The 17,269-nt window shown below is 35.0% G+C and overlaps 1 protein-coding gene across 1 annotated transcript in view; it reads right to left on the reverse strand.

Moving 5' to 3' along the window:
* Nucleotides 1–17,269, reverse strand: part of Vwf (von Willebrand factor) — a 154,531-nt gene that overhangs the window by 39,371 nt on the left and 97,891 nt on the right. The window contains exon 35 of the mRNA XM_076854040.1: nt 929–1,149. Coding sequence (XP_076710155.1) covers nt 929–1,149 — 221 coding nt within the window. The remainder of the gene's footprint in view (nt 1–928; nt 1,150–17,269) is intronic.

Below are 17,269 nucleotides of genomic sequence, written 5' to 3' on the forward strand. Positions count from 1 at the left end.
TAAAGGGAACCTTGAGTCTGTGACTCAACAGGGAAGGGTGACCCCTTCAGGACAGGCTAGAAAAGTTGCTATTTTTCCAGCTCATCAGGGCCCTGTCTCCAGGATTATCTAACAGAAGTACTTCAGGTCCTCTTTGTGTGCACGTGTGTCCCTAGAAGCTCTTTTCTTTGGAGGCACCACCATATCAAACATATTAAAATGTACTCACACCCTGTGATGAATATAAATTTGCTGTAAAAAAAAATTGGAAGGGTTTTTACCACTTTGATTTTAAAATTTTTTGGCTATGAGTTCTCATTTAATATATGATGAGCTATGATTTTTCAGCAATTATTGTTCATGTTCAGAAATTCTTGCAAAGTGAGAAAAATCTAGCCTATGAGTTATTTTCATGCAATGAAATATTTATGATTTTCAAATGAACAAGTAAAGAAGTTGGCATAATGTAACCTTTTGTAAACATTTAATCAAACATTTATTTATACCAGTTTGACAGTTTTCAAATTTTGGAGCATTATAGTTTGTTTAGGCCCTAAATATTTCCAAAGGCCCTGATTTAGGCCCTAAATATTTCCCTTTGGAAAGCTCACAAGCCTTAGACACTGGGCTCATGATGCCTTGTGGGTAAACAGTCCTTGTGCCAACCCCAATTCTCTATCAGTGCCAGAAACTGGCACTAAATTCATAATTTAATGCTATCTAAAATTGATTTGCTCTTCCAATTCTGGGCCCAGAAAAATATGAAATCAGGCCAAGAAAAGGGAAACGGCAAGGAGGCCCTCAGAAGAAGGTGGTGCTCTGCTAGTCTGGCAGAAGGTTGAGTTCCAACCAGCAGCACCAGCTAAAGCCAGCTGCCACCAGCTCCATGTGGCTCCCCTGAAGTTCTGTTGCAGCCTTGCCATGGGGCCCCACAGAAAGCACCTCTCACCTCCATGTCACTGTGGAGCTCAACCGAGAGGCCATCATGCTTCACCTCGATGGATTTCATGCAGGTCTGCCTCTCGCCAGGGCTGCAGGCACCATTGTGGAGAATCACCTCCAGGTCCTGCTCCTTGTTTTGAAACAGGACGTAGGAACAGCTGCCAGTCAACTTGAAATTCTGCCCATCAAAGGTCACAATGTGCCGAGTGGAACTGCCCATGCACACACCTGGATGGGGGGAGCAGAGGATGGATGAGACACTATTCAAATCCCCATACCTGCAACATACGCTCTGGGTCACCAGGCTGCACACAAATACAGTTTCACAGGCCATTTGAGGTCCTATCGACTAATTTCCTTCTTTTTACAGATGAGGAACCTGACTGAGGTAGAAAGGATTAGGTAACATTTGCCATTAAATGTTTTCCTGGAGAAGGATTATAAGGATAAATATTGCATAAAAACATGATAAATTGTAGAACCATGCTTCCAAAATATGTAAATGCACAATGTGAATGATCCACTCTAAAGGGATGCCTTGGCCTAGGAAACAAAGCTAAGTTCCAGGGCTGTTATGACTTGTTGAAATCACAAGGAGCTAAGCAAGTTATGAACTCATGATCTCATTGTAAAGAAAATTCACCTAAAGACACATGTGTCCTTTCTGCTGCCAAGTGACTAATGGTATAAGTCGCCATGTTGACTTATTGCACAAGAGAAGTATTTCCAGAGCCAAAAAACATGGTTGGGTCTCAGAGCTCCATCATTTGACCCTCATTCATTCACATAATTAGCAAATTCTCAAGGTTCCTATTAAAACACCAATTTGTGAATACTGATCATTTTACATCTACATAAGATGTTTCAGTGAAAATTCCCACTTGAAATGTACCACTGCCATTAATGATTTGCAAGCTAACCTTAGACCTAAATGAGGTTGAAGATGAGTTTTCCTGACAAATCATGACCACTTCTACCATGGTGGGTGAATAAAAGCTCAAGAACTGAGGGGCAGACTCAATGGAACAGTGAGACCACACTAATGTCCTTCCCTCATAGCCAGTCCTGGAGCCCCTCCACCTGCCTGGGTGACTGATAGGGAAACAGAGTCACTGATAAGTGACAGATCTGGATGTACCATTTCTTGGAGCTTAAAAGCCTCCATAAAAGTTCTTACATTCAAAATCTCTTCATTTTTTCAGCATTTAATCACTTCTAACTACCAGACTGAATGCCACTAGCCTTCTGGGTCCATGCTAAAAGTATCCCTTTTATGATTTGAAGAAGTGTCCCCAAAGACCCTTGTGTTGGGGGCTTGGTTCCCAGGTCACAGTGCTAATAGAAGGTGGTAGACCTTTAAGAGGTGGGGCCTAGTGGAAGGAAGTCAGGTCACTGGAAGTGTGCCCTCCAATAGGATATTAGAACCCTGGTCCCTTCCTCTCTCTTTTTGCTTCCCAGCTTCCACAAAGTGAGTAGCCTCTTCTGCCAGATGTTCCTGCCATGTTGTGCTGATTTACCGTAGGCCAAAAAGCAACAGGGCCAACTGACCATGGACTTAAATCTCTAAAATTGGAGTCTAAATGAACCTTTCCTCTTTTTAAATTGAGTACTTCAGGTATTTTGTCACAGTAATGGAAATCTGACTAACACAGTTCCCAATACTTAAGCTGTTAATATCATCAAGTCAAAGAGTCAGCCCAAACTGCCATAGAATAGAATATATTTCAAAGCAAAGAAATTATTTTAGCTTACACTTGGCAAGCTAATAATAAAGACTCATTCCACGTGACTATGAAATGGATATTTTAGAGCCAAAGCTCAGAATTGAATTCTATTTTACCCTTTGTTTGCACTATGACCTTAGATTACTTAACTTCTGTGACTTTTTCCTTTCTCTTCTGCATACTGAGGTTATAATAGCTATCTTTTAGAATTATTATGAGTTAGTTGCAATATAGATTAAATGTCTGATTGATAGAGCTTGACATGCATGTATGCAGGAAGCCATCCTTGAAATTCATGAGGATCTTCTCTGGGCATGAAGCCAGGGAGATTTAGGTTTGGCCTTAGGAACTATCTGTGGCTTTCCCACGGCAATAGATTGCCCAATGCACTTGACCTTTATTTCCATTCTGCTAGGAAGATCCCCCATAGTAGCTCCGGAGATGGGCGTAACCCATTAGGAACTGAACAGTCTACCTTTAACCTTTTTTGGTGAAGAACATTCGATGGAAGGCCTTTGATGTTTCCCAACATAAATAAAGCAGACACGGGCTGCATTTTGTTGTAATCTAGAAGCTCTATGTGTCTGATCGGCTTGCCCATCCTGCCCCTGCTTTTGAAACTACTTTCTGTGTTCTGTGGTTTTTTCGCCACTCTATTTTTCTTAGCTATTTTTATTTCTCAGCCACCCATTCCAGAGGGGAACCCCATTTCCACCATCTGTGCAGGGCATGGATGAGACATACATATTTCATAAGTAAATCTATAAATCTTCTGAATAAGCCAATGTTGTACGTATATTAGAAGTTGACTTGCCTCCATGTCTGGAATACCAAATTACTTCCCAATAAACCATCACATCATACACCAGTTTATCTGTCAGTTTTAAAGAGCTACATATATTAACACATTCCCATGTTAAATAGCTGGAAAAAGTGAAGCTAAATCATTTTTTAAATTAATATAAGAGAGGCATATAATAAAATATTATCACAAAGTATACTACTTATAAATATCTCCTGAAATCATTTTATCTCATTTCTCTCCTTTTTTTCAATATCTTTCCTACTCATTCTCTAAGTGACAATAAAAATACCTGTAACAGAATATTATATTAGAACTTTTGTCTAAATATCAAAATGTGATGAATACAGGTATTGAAGTGAATTGATAAACCAACTAAAATGAAAATATTCAAAAAGACATTCAGGAACTGGAGGCAGAGCAATTGTCCAGCAAGCCCAAGGCCCTGGGTTCAATCTTTAGCACCAAAAAACTAAAGTAACTAAAGTAACTAAAGGCTAGTAACTAAAGGCTAGAGCAACAACTTTCTAGATCCCTAGATCTACACAGCTTGTACACCCTACAAACACAACACAGAACAATAAGGAGAAAAGTTCAACTCTGACATTAAAAAAAATGTCTTCAGCATAACTAAAAAACAGAGAATACCCAAACTTTAAAGTAACTGTTAATAAAATAAGAAGAGAAGGCTGGGAATGGTGGCACACATCTGTAATCCCAGCAGCTCAGAGGCTGAGGCAGGAGGATCACAAGTTCAAAGCCAGCCTCAGCAACTTAGCAAAGCTCTAAGCAACTTAGTTGTCTCTATATAAAAAATTAAAAAGGCTGGGAATGTGGCTCAGTGGTTAAGTACCCCTGAGTTCAGTCCCTGATACCAAAACAAAGAAAGAAAGAAAAATAAATAAATGATAAAATGCAATTGAAAAAGAATTTTTTTAAATATACATTATTTATTAATAACTATTTTGAAAACTCTGTGCAATAAATTTGGAAGTCCCTGGGTGAACTGGATAAATTTCCAAGAAAATAGAGATTATCAAAATTAACACCACTAAATGAAAAGGCAAAGAAACATAAGCATTACAATACCCATGAAAAAAATTAGATAAATTTAGCAAGAATTAGAAAAAAATTACCCCCACAAAACAAAAATAAGAAAAAAACACCAACCCCAAATGGTTTTACAGGGAAATTTCATTAAACTTTCCAAGACCTGAGAGTCCAAAGTTCCATAAACTGCTCCAGATATTGAAAATGGGAGAAATGTTCTCAAAGCTTTTTATGAAATAAGGTTTAGCATTGACACCTAAACTAGATTTTTAAAATAGCACCAGGAAAACACACACACACACACACACACACACACACACACCACACACGTGAGCCTCAGAGGGAAGATGGTAGAATAAGTAGCACCAGGAGTCTGTCCTCCCACCTAGAAAATAGTGGCACTGGCAGACTCTGTCTGCTATAGTAAATCAACAGAAATTCTCCCTGAGAAAAAACAGATAATAGACTTAGTAAACAAAGACTTTTAAGTAATGTCTTAAAGATGATCAAAAAGTTAAAAGAGAGTATGGATAAATTCAAGAAAATAATGTTTGAACAAAATAGAAATATCAACAGATAGAAAATATAAAAAGGAACCAGAAAGAAATTTTGGAGCTGATTGGAACTTCAGCTCCAAAACTTTTAACTTCACTTTTTGTCATCTAATGATCAAAGAGGCAAATACATTTTAAAAACAACAAATAGCCTCTTCTATTGGACACATGGTACATAGAGATGTAATGTTGTGACCTACACTTGAAAAGTGTGGGGACAGAGCCAAAGAGCAAGTTTTTGTAACTGAATTTAAGCTGGAATCAATGCAAAAGAGAGCGTTAAAATTTAGGATGTAAAATATAATCCTCACAGTAGCCATACCAAAACAATAGCCAAATACATACAGAAAATTAAGAGGGAATTAAAATGTTTCACTACAAAAAATCAACTAAACACAAAAGAAGAAAGATGGATGCACCCTGAACACATCATGTTAAATTTATTCCAAGTGTTTAAATTTCTTTGTTGCTATTATCAATGTTTTTTCTCTTCATTATATTTTTAACTGATTATTCTTTGTGTTTATGAGTGGTATTGATGTCTACACCTATTTTATATCTTATTCTCTTATTTATTATTTTCTTATTGAATTAATTTTTTCATATAAATTAGGGTTATCCAGATATGTAAATGATGTCATATCATTTACAAATAGTATTGTTTTATTTTTCTTTTATCAACTTTTGTGCCTCCAGCCACAATGGGAAAAAAAACTGTGTGACTGCTCCCATAAGTACTGTGAGTAGTCAAATTCAAGGAGACAGAAAGTAGAATAATAGTTTCCAGGGGCTTCAAGGAGGGAAAATAGAGAGTGAGTGTTTAATAAATACGGAGTTTCAGTCTACAAGATGATAAAACACTCTGGAGGTGGTTGATGGTGATAGTTGCACAACAATATGAATTTACTTAATGTCACTGGACTGTTCACTTAAAATAGTAAATTTTATGTTATTAATATTTTTCCCTAAGCTTAAAGAAATAATTTAAAGTCTGCAGATCAATATCATTTATGAATATCAAAGTCAGTGTACTAAATAAAATGTTACCAAAAAGAATCCAACACCATATAAAGAAAATAATGGAACATAGTTAAATGGTATAAATATCAGGAAATCAAAATAATATATAATATTAATGTATCTAAGGAGGGAAAATCTAGTGATTATCTCCATGGATGTAAAAAAAAAAGCCTTCACCAACACAAAATTCCACATTCTTGATAAAAACACTCAAAAAATGATAATTGAAAGATACTTTCTTAATAGAATAAAATTCATTGCAATATATTTACGTTTGGGTATGCATATGTGTGTATGTATGTGTGTGTGCGCATTTAGCCCTGAAACCAGTCTCTTACTTAATGATAAAATATTGGAGGCATTAAAGAACAAGGTAAGGATATCCACAATCTTCTTTACTATTCAAAATTGTGCTAAATAATTTTGTGAATGCCGTTATGAAAGAGAAATCAATGGAGGCACAAAAGTTGATAAAGGAATAGTAAAACAATACTATTTGTAAATGATATGACATCATATCTGGATAACCCTAATTTCTATGATAAAATCAATTCAAAAAGAAACTAAGAAATAAGATATGCAACAGGTATAGACATCAATATCATTCATAAACACAAAAAGTAATCAGTTAAAAATATGATGAAGAGAAAAAGACATTCATAATAGCAATAAAGAAATTTAAACACTTGGAATAAATTTAGCAAGAAATGTGCAAAACTCCTATAAGGAAACTTTAAAACACTCATAGAAGACAGAAAGTTCAGCTTGAATAAGTGGATAGAAATCCTTGTCCTTGGATAGGATGTGTCAACATCATAATGATGCCAGGTCTCCCAAAGTTAATGTATAAATATAATAAAATCTCAATGAAAATACCACCTAACTTTTTATGCAGCTAAACAAGCTCACCCTAAAGTTAAGGGGGAAAAACATAAACATGAATGAATAGCAGGAAAAACACTGTGGAAGAAAATTATGTGGAGGTACTACTAGTACCACTAGATATTAAAACATATTATAAAGTCTCCATAATTAAGATTATAGTACTGATACATGAATACCTAAAAATAAGTGCAATGAAATAAAAATTCCAGAAATAAACCTATGCACATTTGAAAAGTTAAAATATAATGAAAGTTGTTCTCACATCATTAGGGTAAATTTTGAGAAGTCAATAAATGATACTTATTAGTTATTTTTAAAAGATAAATTAGATCTATACTTTATACCAGACAAAATAACCATCTCTGAATAGAACAGGTGTCTAAATGTAAAGATGAAATTATATATGTAATAGAGGAAAATATAGTTGAATCCTCTTTAACCTTGTGGTAGAGATAGGTTTTCTATGAATGATTCAAAATCCAGAGTCAAAGAAAAAACTGATTAAAGATAAACTACATAAAAATAAAGAAGCCAAAAATTATCAAAACAAAGGAAAAAGGAAAACATGAGAGAAAATATTTGGAATTTATATCATAGATAATGAGCTAACTACCCCAATATTTTAAAATAGAATATAAAGATTAAAATGCAATGGAAAGAAGAAAGAGTGAACAAATCTGGAACAGAAAAAATAAATATTCAGCCTCAACAAGCCTAAAGGGCCCCAACTAATATAAATACAAAGGAGTCCATACCAAGATGCACAATAATCAAATTGCCAAAAGTCAAAGATAAAGACATAATTTCTAAAGCAGGAAGATAGGAACAACTTGCCATATACAAGTGAGTCACCATAAGACTGTTAGCAGACTCAGAAGATAGTAGGAAGATATATTTAAAGTGATGAAAGAACACAACTGCCAACCAAGAATACCGTATCTGGAAAAACTGTCCTTTGAAAATGAAGGAGAAATTAAAATTTTTTCAGATAAACTCTGATGTTGTTTATCAGCACTGGATCTAACTTACGAAATATGCTAAACTGAGTCTTTCAGATTGGCATGAAAGGATACTAAGCATCAATTCAAAAGTGAATGAAAGTAGAAGGCTCCTGATAAATAAGTATATAAATAAATAAATACTATACTACTGTAAGTATGGTGCATAAATTACTTTGATTACAGGTATAAAACTTCAAAGACAAAGTATAAAATTAATTATAACTATAAAATATGTTAATACACAATAAGTTAAATCTATAACATCAATAACATAAATTCGGGGAAGAAAAAAAGAATAGAATTTTGTATGTAAATGATGTTACATTGTTATCAACATAGAATATATTATAACTACAGTATGTTTTATGTAAACCTCATACTAACTACAAAGAAAATACTATGGAAAATATTTTTAAAAAAGAAAAATGAGAACAGAATCTAAACATGTCACTACAGGAAAAAAAAAATGTGATCAACGAAATAAAAAGAAAGTCAGCAAGAGAGGAAAATACAGTCCAGAAAAAGCTACAAGGCAGAAAGCAAATAATTAACAAAATGGCAATAGTAAGTCCTTTCATGTCAATAATTGCTGTAGATGTAGATGTAAATTCTTCAATCAAAATATAGAGTGACTATCCATTCATCTATTGAAGGGCATCTAAGTTGGTTCCACAGTTAACTGTTGTGAATTGTGGTGCTATAAACATTGATGTGACTGTGTTCCTGAAGTATGCTGTTTTTAAGTGCTTTGGGTATAGACTGAGGAGAGAGATAGTTGGGGCAAATGGTGGTTCCACTCCCAATTTTCCAAGGAATCTCCATACTGCTTTCCATATTGGCTGCACCAATTTTTTGTCCCACCAGCAGTGTATGAATGTACCTTTTTCCCCTGCATCCTTGTTAACACTTATTGTTGTTTGTATGCATAATAGCTGCCATTCTGACTGGAGTGAGATGAAATCTTAGAGTGGTTTTGAGTTGCATTTCTCTAATTGCTAGTGATGATGAACATTTTTTCATGTATTTGTTGATTGATTGTACATCATCTTCTGAGAATTGTCTCTTCAGGTCCTTGGCCCATTTATTGATGGGATTATTTGTTTTTTCGTGTTTAGCTGTTTGAGTTCTTTATATATCCTAGTGATTAATGCTCTATCTGATGTGTGAGGGGTAGATGAACTCTAGATAGGGCAGAGGGGTTGGAGGGGAAGGGATGGGGTAATTAATGATGGTGGAATGTGATGATCATTACTATCCAAAGTACATGTATGATGACACGGACTGGTGTGAATATACTATGTATACAACCAGAGATATGAAAAATTGTGCTCTATATATGTAATAAGAATTGTAATGCATTCTGCTGTCACTTTTAAATTTTAAAAAAAAGAAAACTTAAGAATTATACTGAGGGCTGGGGATGTGGCTCAGGCAGTGGTGCGCTCGCCTGGCATGTGTGGGGCCCAGGTTCGATCCTCAGCACCACATACAAACAAGGATGTTGTGTCCACCGAAAACTAAAAAATAAATAAATATTAAAATTCTCTCTCTCTCTCTTTCTCTCTCTCTCTCTCTCTCTCTCTCTCTCTCTCTCTCCCTCCCTCTCTCTCTCTTTAAAAAAAATAATTATACTGAGTAACTAAATAATAAACCTATTTTTAAAAAAAATATGGAAGATAGAATTGAGATAGAGTATTTTTAATCACCCACAATCCACATGGAAAAAACTGCCTAGTAACATTTTATTTTGAGGGTGCATGTTTTCCATTTACAAGGATCCTCTGTATGTGTGTTTAAATTCACGTACACAGACACTGAACCCATTGTGATATATTCTACATACAGCTCATCTCCCAATTTATCTGATAACATTAAATCTCTTTTTATTTCATTAAAAATTATTCAAAGTAAGGTTTATAAGACTAATGACATTCTAGTCTATTCTATGGAAATAGTGTAATTTGTTTAGCAACTCATTCATTATTTGAAAAATATGGAAACAATAATTGCCCTTTGAAGGTTGTGTGAAGTCAACAATAAAACCTTCTGACTAAAAAAAAAAGGGACTAAATATTTTTTAATAAAATAAAATCAGGCTGGGATGTGACTCTAGCATGCACAAGGCCCTGAGTTCAATCCCCAGCAAACTAAATTTTTTTAATAACTCATTCATAATTTACCAGTTAAATGAACATATTTGAAAAATATGGAAACAATAATTGCCCTGTGAAGGCTATGTGTTTGTGTCAACAAACAGACTTATTTAACTGGGCAAGGTGGCACATGCATATAATCCCAGCAGCCCCAGAGGCTGAAACAGGAGGTTCACAAGTTCAGAGCCAGTTTCAGCAACTTAGCAAGGCCCCAAGCAACTTAGCAAGACCTTGTCTCTATATAAAAAATAAAAAGGATAGCCATGTGGCTCAGTGGTCAAGCTCCCCTGGGTTCAATTCCCAGTACAATAAATCAATAAATAGCAAGGTCCAACTATATGCTGCTCCTAGAGGCTCACTTTATATTTAAGGATACAACATAAGCTTAAAGTAAAAGAATGGGGAGAAATATTCCATGCCAACAATAAGCGAAACTCCATACTTAATCAGACAAATAGAATTTAATTCAAAATTGATCACAAAAGTGTATGTACGAACATGTAGCAATAAATCCCACCATTATGTACAACTATAATGCACCAATAAAAAAAGTGCCAAAAAATGATCACAAGAAACAAAGGATAATATAAAATCGACAATTTGTTGGTAAAATGTAATAACTAGAAATATAATGTGCATCCCATATCAGAGCACCCAAACATGAAACAACCATTGACAGAATTAAAGACAGGATCAGCAGCATAATACAAGTAGAAAATTTAAGTTCCTCATGTTCAATAATAGGACATCTAGACAAAAGATCAGTAAGGAAACAGAGGACTCAAGCAACACTGTAGACCAAATGGATGTAACCAACGCATTCCTTCTAACATTCCACCTGACTGCAGCAGGATACACATTCTTCTCAAGCACACACAGAACAGTCCCCAGAAGAAGTCACATACTAATGCATAAAACAAGTCTTAACAAGTTTAAGACAAAATCATTCCAAGCATCTTTTCTGATCATGATAGAACAAAACTGGGAATCAATAATAGAACGATTTTAGAAAGTTCACAAATATATAGAAATTAAACACACTTGAATAAAAAATGGGTCAAAGGAGAAACTAGAAAATGTTTTAAGATAAATGAAAATGAAACAGCATAAAGAGATTGAGGGGACTCAGAAAAAGCAGTAGCAAGAAAAGGTTTATAGCAGTAAATGCCTACATTAAAAAAGAACAAGGACTCACCCAATCGACACACACTGACAATCTTGAGGACAAACTGAGGCCAAAGATAGGTGAAGGAAGAAGATAATCAAAGATTGAGGATATAAATGAAATATAGAAGAGAAAAGCAAGAGAAAAAAATCAATAGAATTAAATGTTGTTTTTTTTAAAGACTGACAAAATTGACAGACCTTTGACTAGACTATGAAAAAAAGAAGACTCAAAATCAGAAAGGAAAGAGGTAGGTGATAAAACAAATTATGGCATAAAAATAAAAAGGATTATAGGAGACTACTGTGAATAATGATATATCAACAAATTGGAAAACCTCAAGAAATGAGTAAATGAAACATACAACCTACCAACACTGAATGATAAAGAAAAAGAAAATCTAAACAGATCTACAACTAATAAGAAAATTAAGTCAGCAATCAAAATCTCCCAACAAAGAAAATCCCCGAAGGCTTCCCTGGAGAATTCTACCAAACTTTAAAGAAGAAATAATGCCAATTGTTCTCAAATTTTTCTCCAAAATAGAAAACAAAAAGAAAGAAGAAGGAAATATTTCCAAACCTATTTTAAGAGACTGAAATTTCTCTGATACCAAAGCCAGACAGACACTCCATGAAGTAAATAAAACTGCAGGGCAATATTCTTGAGTATAAATGCAAATATCCTCAACAAAATACTAGCAAAATGAATTCAACAGCACAAGAAAAGGCTCAGACACCATGACCAACGGAGATCTATCCCTGGGAAGCAAGATGGTTCCACATACAAAACCAATCAATATGTTACACCATACTAGCAGAATAAAGGATAAAAGTCACATGATCGTCTCATAGATGAAGAAAATACTCTTATCAAAATTTAACACCATTTCATGCTCTATATGTCCAATATGAATTGTAATGTATTCTGCTGACATATATAAAAAAATCAATTAAAAAAATTAACACCATTTCAAGATTAAGACATTCAACAGACTAAAATTAGGAGATTACCTCAACAAATAAAGACCATTTATGAGAAGCCCATAACTAACATGATGTCAATGGTGAAAAACTAGAAACTCCTTCTTTTCCTCAAAGATCAGGAACCAGGCAGAGAAGTCCACTCTCGCTATTTCTATTCAACACAGCACTGGAAGTCCCAGCTAGAGCAATGAGGCAAGAAGAGAGAAAAGTTATCCAAATAAAGGAAAAAAGTAGTAAAATTATATATCACAGATGATATAACTTATATGTAAAAACCCTAAAGATAATACACACACATGCACATGCATTTAAAAGAAAAAAAAAAGAAAACCCTGATGGATCTTATGAACAAATTCAGTAAATTTGCAGGATACAAAATCAACATACAGTTGTATTTCTATACACTAACACATGTCAAGAATGAAATGGGACCCTTATAATATACACAAAAATCCACTTCACAATTAAAGACTTAAACATAAGACTTGAAATTAAAACTCCTAAAAGAAAACATAGGTCATAATATTGGTCTTGGTGATGACTTCTTCGATCTGACACCAAGCATAAAATTAGACAAGTGGGACTACATGAAACTAAGAGGCTTCTACACAGCAAAAGAAACAATTGATGGAACGAAAAGACAACCAGTGGAGTGGAAGAAAATATTTACAAATCATTTATTTGATAAGGGATTAAAGTCCAAAATATACAATGAACTCCTACAACTCAATACCAAGACACACACACACACACACACACACACACACACACAGAGAGAGAGAGAGAGAGAGAGAGAGAGAGAGAGAGCCCAATTTAGAATTTAAAAGTGGGCAAAAAATATTTTGAACAAATATTTTTCCAAAGAAGATATACATTGATGTGGCTGTGTCCCTGTAGTATACTGTTTTTAAGTCCTTTGGGTATAGTTCAAGGAGAGGGATAGCTGGGTCAAATGGTGGTTCCATTCCCAGATTTCCAAGGAATGTCCATACTGCTTTCCGTATTGGCTGCACCAATTTGCAGTCCAACCAGCAACCCCACATCCTCGTCAACACTTATTGTTGTTTGTCTCAGAATAGCTGCCATTCTGACTGGAGTGAGATGAAATCTTAGAGTAGTTTTGATTTGCATTTCTCTGATTGCTAGAGATGATGAGCAATTTTTTATATATTTGTTGATTGATTGAATATCCCTCTTCCGAGAAGTGTCTGTTCAGGTCCTTAGCCCGTTTGTTGATTGAGTTATTTGGGTTTTTTGGTGCTTAGCTTTTAGAGTTCTTCATATACCCTAGAGATTATTTCTCTACCTGATGTGTAAGGGGGAAAAATTTGCTCCCAAGATGAAGACTCTCTATTCACCTCACAGATTGTTATTTTTGCTGAGAAGAAACTTTTTAGTTTGATTCCATCCTGTTTATTGGTTCTTGATTTTAATTCTTGTGCTATAGGAGTCTTATTAAGAAAGTTGGGGCCTAATACCACATGATGGAAATTAGGGCCTACTTTTTCTTCTATTAGACACAGGATTTCTGGTTTTATTCCTAGGTCCTTGATCCACTTTGAGTTGAGTTTGTGCATGGTGAGAGATAGGGGTTTAATTTTGTTTTGTTGCATATGGATTTCCAGTTTTCCCAGCACAGCATGTTACAGGGACACAGCCACATCAATGTTTATGGCAGCACAATTCACAATAGCTAAACTGTGGAACCAACCTAGATGCCCTTCAGTAGATGAATAAATTTTTAAAATGTGGCATATATACACAATGGAATATTACTCAGAAATAAAAGAGAATAAAATTATGGCATTTGCAGGTAAGTGGATGGAGTTAGAAAAGATAATGCTAAGTGAAGTGAGCCAATCCCAAAAAAACAAATGCCAAATGTTTTCTCTGATATAAGGAGGCTGATTCATAGTGGGGTAGTGGGGGGGAGTATAGGAGGAATAGACAAATTCTAGATAAGGCAGAAGTGTGGGAGGGGAAGGAAGGGAGCAGGGGATTAGAAATGATGGTGGAATGTGCTGGACATCATTATCCAAAGTACAGGTATGAAGACAAGAATTGAAATAAAAATATTTTGTATACAACCAGAGATATGAAAAATTTGTGTTCTGTATGTGTAATATGAATTATAATGCATTATGCAATCATATATAAACAAAAAAATTAATTTAAAAAATAACAAATAAATTAAAAAGAATATATACAAAAAGTCAACTGGCATATGAAAAAATATCCAACATCACTTATCATCAAGGAAATGCAAATCAAAACCACAATGAGATATCACCTCACACATGTTAGGGTGGCCATTATGAAAATAAAAAGGAAGCCAGGCATAGGGGTGCACACGTGTGTTCCCAGCAACTCAGGAGGTTGAAGCAGGAGAATCACAAGTTAAAGGTGAGCCTAGGCAACTTAACAAGACCCTGTCTCAAAATAAAAAATATAAAAGGCTGGGGGTGGGGCTGGGATTGTAGCTCAGTGGTAGAGCGCTTGCCTAGTGTGTGGGGGCGGCGGGGGGTACTAGGTTCGATTCTCAGCACTGCATACAAATAAATAAAAAATAAAGGTCCCACTGACAACTAAATATTAAAATAAATAAATGACTAGGGATGTATCTCACTTATAGAGCACCCCTCCATTCAATCCCCAGTACAGAGAGAGAGAGAGAGAGAGAGAGAAAAGGAATATGAAAAAACTAGAACCTTGTGCAATGTTGGTGGGAACATAAAATAGTGCAGCCACTATGGGAATTGGGAGGTTCCTCAAAATAGAACAACCATATAATCCAGCAGCCTCACTACATATCCAAAAGCACTGAATTCAGGATCTCAGGTGTCTGCACTTCCATAATCATTGCATCGTTATTCTCAAGAGCCAAGAGGTAGGAACAACCTGACTGTGCATCAGTGGACTCACATAAAGAAAGTGTAACACATACATACAGTGATGTAAAAAGGAGAAAATCCTTTCCTTCTCTACAACATGGATGAATTTTGAGAGGATTATGCAAAGTAAAATAAGTCAGTCACAGAAGGACAAAAGCTGTGTGAATCTACCACATGAGGTATTTGAAATAGTCAAACGATAGAAGCAAAAAGTAGAATGGTGGTCAGCGGGGCTGGGGAGGGAAATTGGGTAGTTGTGTTTCAATGGGTGTAGAGTTACAGTCATGAAAGATAAAAATGTTCTAGAGACTTGCTGTACCACAATATGCAAATAACTAATGACATTGTACTGTACACTTGAAAATTTAGTAAGAGGGGAGATATCATGCTATGCACTTTACTATGATTTTTAAAAATGGAAAATGGAGGGCATGAGCAGATAATTCACAAAAGTAGCTTTAGAAAATTGGTACTTAAACATATAAAAAATCTAACCTCATTATCATTAGAAAAATAAATTTCAAGTACATTGAAACACTATTCCTTACCTGAAAAGTAAAAAATTGGCAATAAATTAAAATATATAATAACACACTGTTCTGGCTAGGCTAAGAGGAAACATAAACTCTCATAGATTGCTGATGAAAATTTCAGTTTTTAACAACCAAGTCTTAGGAGAATCTGAAATTAACTCACAAAACTGCATTTGCACTTCTCTTTTGAACCAAAATCCCATGCCTAGAAACCTACCCTGCAAGTACACCCCTAACTATAGGAAAACCCATATTTTAAGGTTACTTATTATAGCATTATTTGTAATTGCAAAATATTGGAAATAATCTACATGGGTATTTATAAAAGAGTAAACTATGGTACACAACAAAGTAATAAGAAGCTCTCTTTGAACTCCTATGGAGTGGTTTTCAGGATATACTTTACACACACACACACACACACACACACCAGGGGCACTTGACCACTGAGCTACATTTCTTTTTACATTTTATTTAGAGACAAGGTCTTGCTAAGTTGCTTAGGGCCTCGCTAAGTTGCTGAGGCTGTCTTTGAACTCAAAATCCTCCTGCCTTAGCTTCCCACACATGGGAATTACAGGCATGTGCCACTGTACCTGGCTCAGAATATACTGTTAAGAAGAGGGGAAAAAGCAAAGTCAAAACCTGTACAAAATCTTTCTTTGTACAGAAAGAATCACAGGAAGGATGAATAAGAAATGAAGGAGATCCCTTACCCCAGAGAGTGAGTGGAAATGGACAGAGGGGATATGACACCTCTGACTATACCTTTCTATAGTGTTCTGACATTTAAAACCATGCTAATGTGTCATAACTAAATAAAACAAACATATAAAAAAACCAGTAACAACAACAACAACAAATCAAAACAAATAAATAAAATTTAAAAGGATAGGGACGAAGGGAGCCCAAAATGCAATATGCACAAAAATATTAAACTAACAGTAATAAATAACTCCACTGAGGAGTTCCTGATGGGAGGGCACTGGCCTACATGACTTTGGAAAACAAAATTTTACTCCAAGACTGAGACAGGAAGGATTGTACACAAATATTGCACTCTAGTTAGTAGATTTGTTTTCCATAAAGGTCAAGGGTCAGCAGTTCTGAAACTACTTTACGTGTATTCTAGAATCAAGAAAATATATTGTGGGTAATGAGAGCTAAGTTTGCTATTTGAGAAGGGAAACGATGGGAAAATGTCAAAAGAACACAAGAGCCAAATTAGAAGGACTCCCAATAGTCAAAACTGGGGCCATTGAAGAAAGAACACAATGGATGCCGGTAATTGATCATACTGCATAGGGAAAAATAAGAATGCACCAGTTCATATTGATACAAATAATTACCTTGATTAGTTAATTAGAAGGAAGGGAAAGCTCTTAATTCTAACTAATACAATGTAGATGAGGGAAATACCAACTCTATTTGGCAATCGCAATAATAAAATTTTTTCAGCAGAGAATCAGCAATGGAATCAAATTTGGTAGGTAAAGGTATCTTTATATAGTTTCAGAGTAACTTTATACATGATAATTATTAAATGAAAAGAGGAAAATCGTAACTTCCAGTGGAGAAACCTGG

Source organism: Callospermophilus lateralis, chromosome 4 (genome assembly GCF_048772815.1).
Source record: "Callospermophilus lateralis isolate mCalLat2 chromosome 4, mCalLat2.hap1, whole genome shotgun sequence".
Lineage (NCBI taxonomy): Eukaryota > Metazoa > Chordata > Mammalia > Rodentia > Sciuridae > Callospermophilus > Callospermophilus lateralis.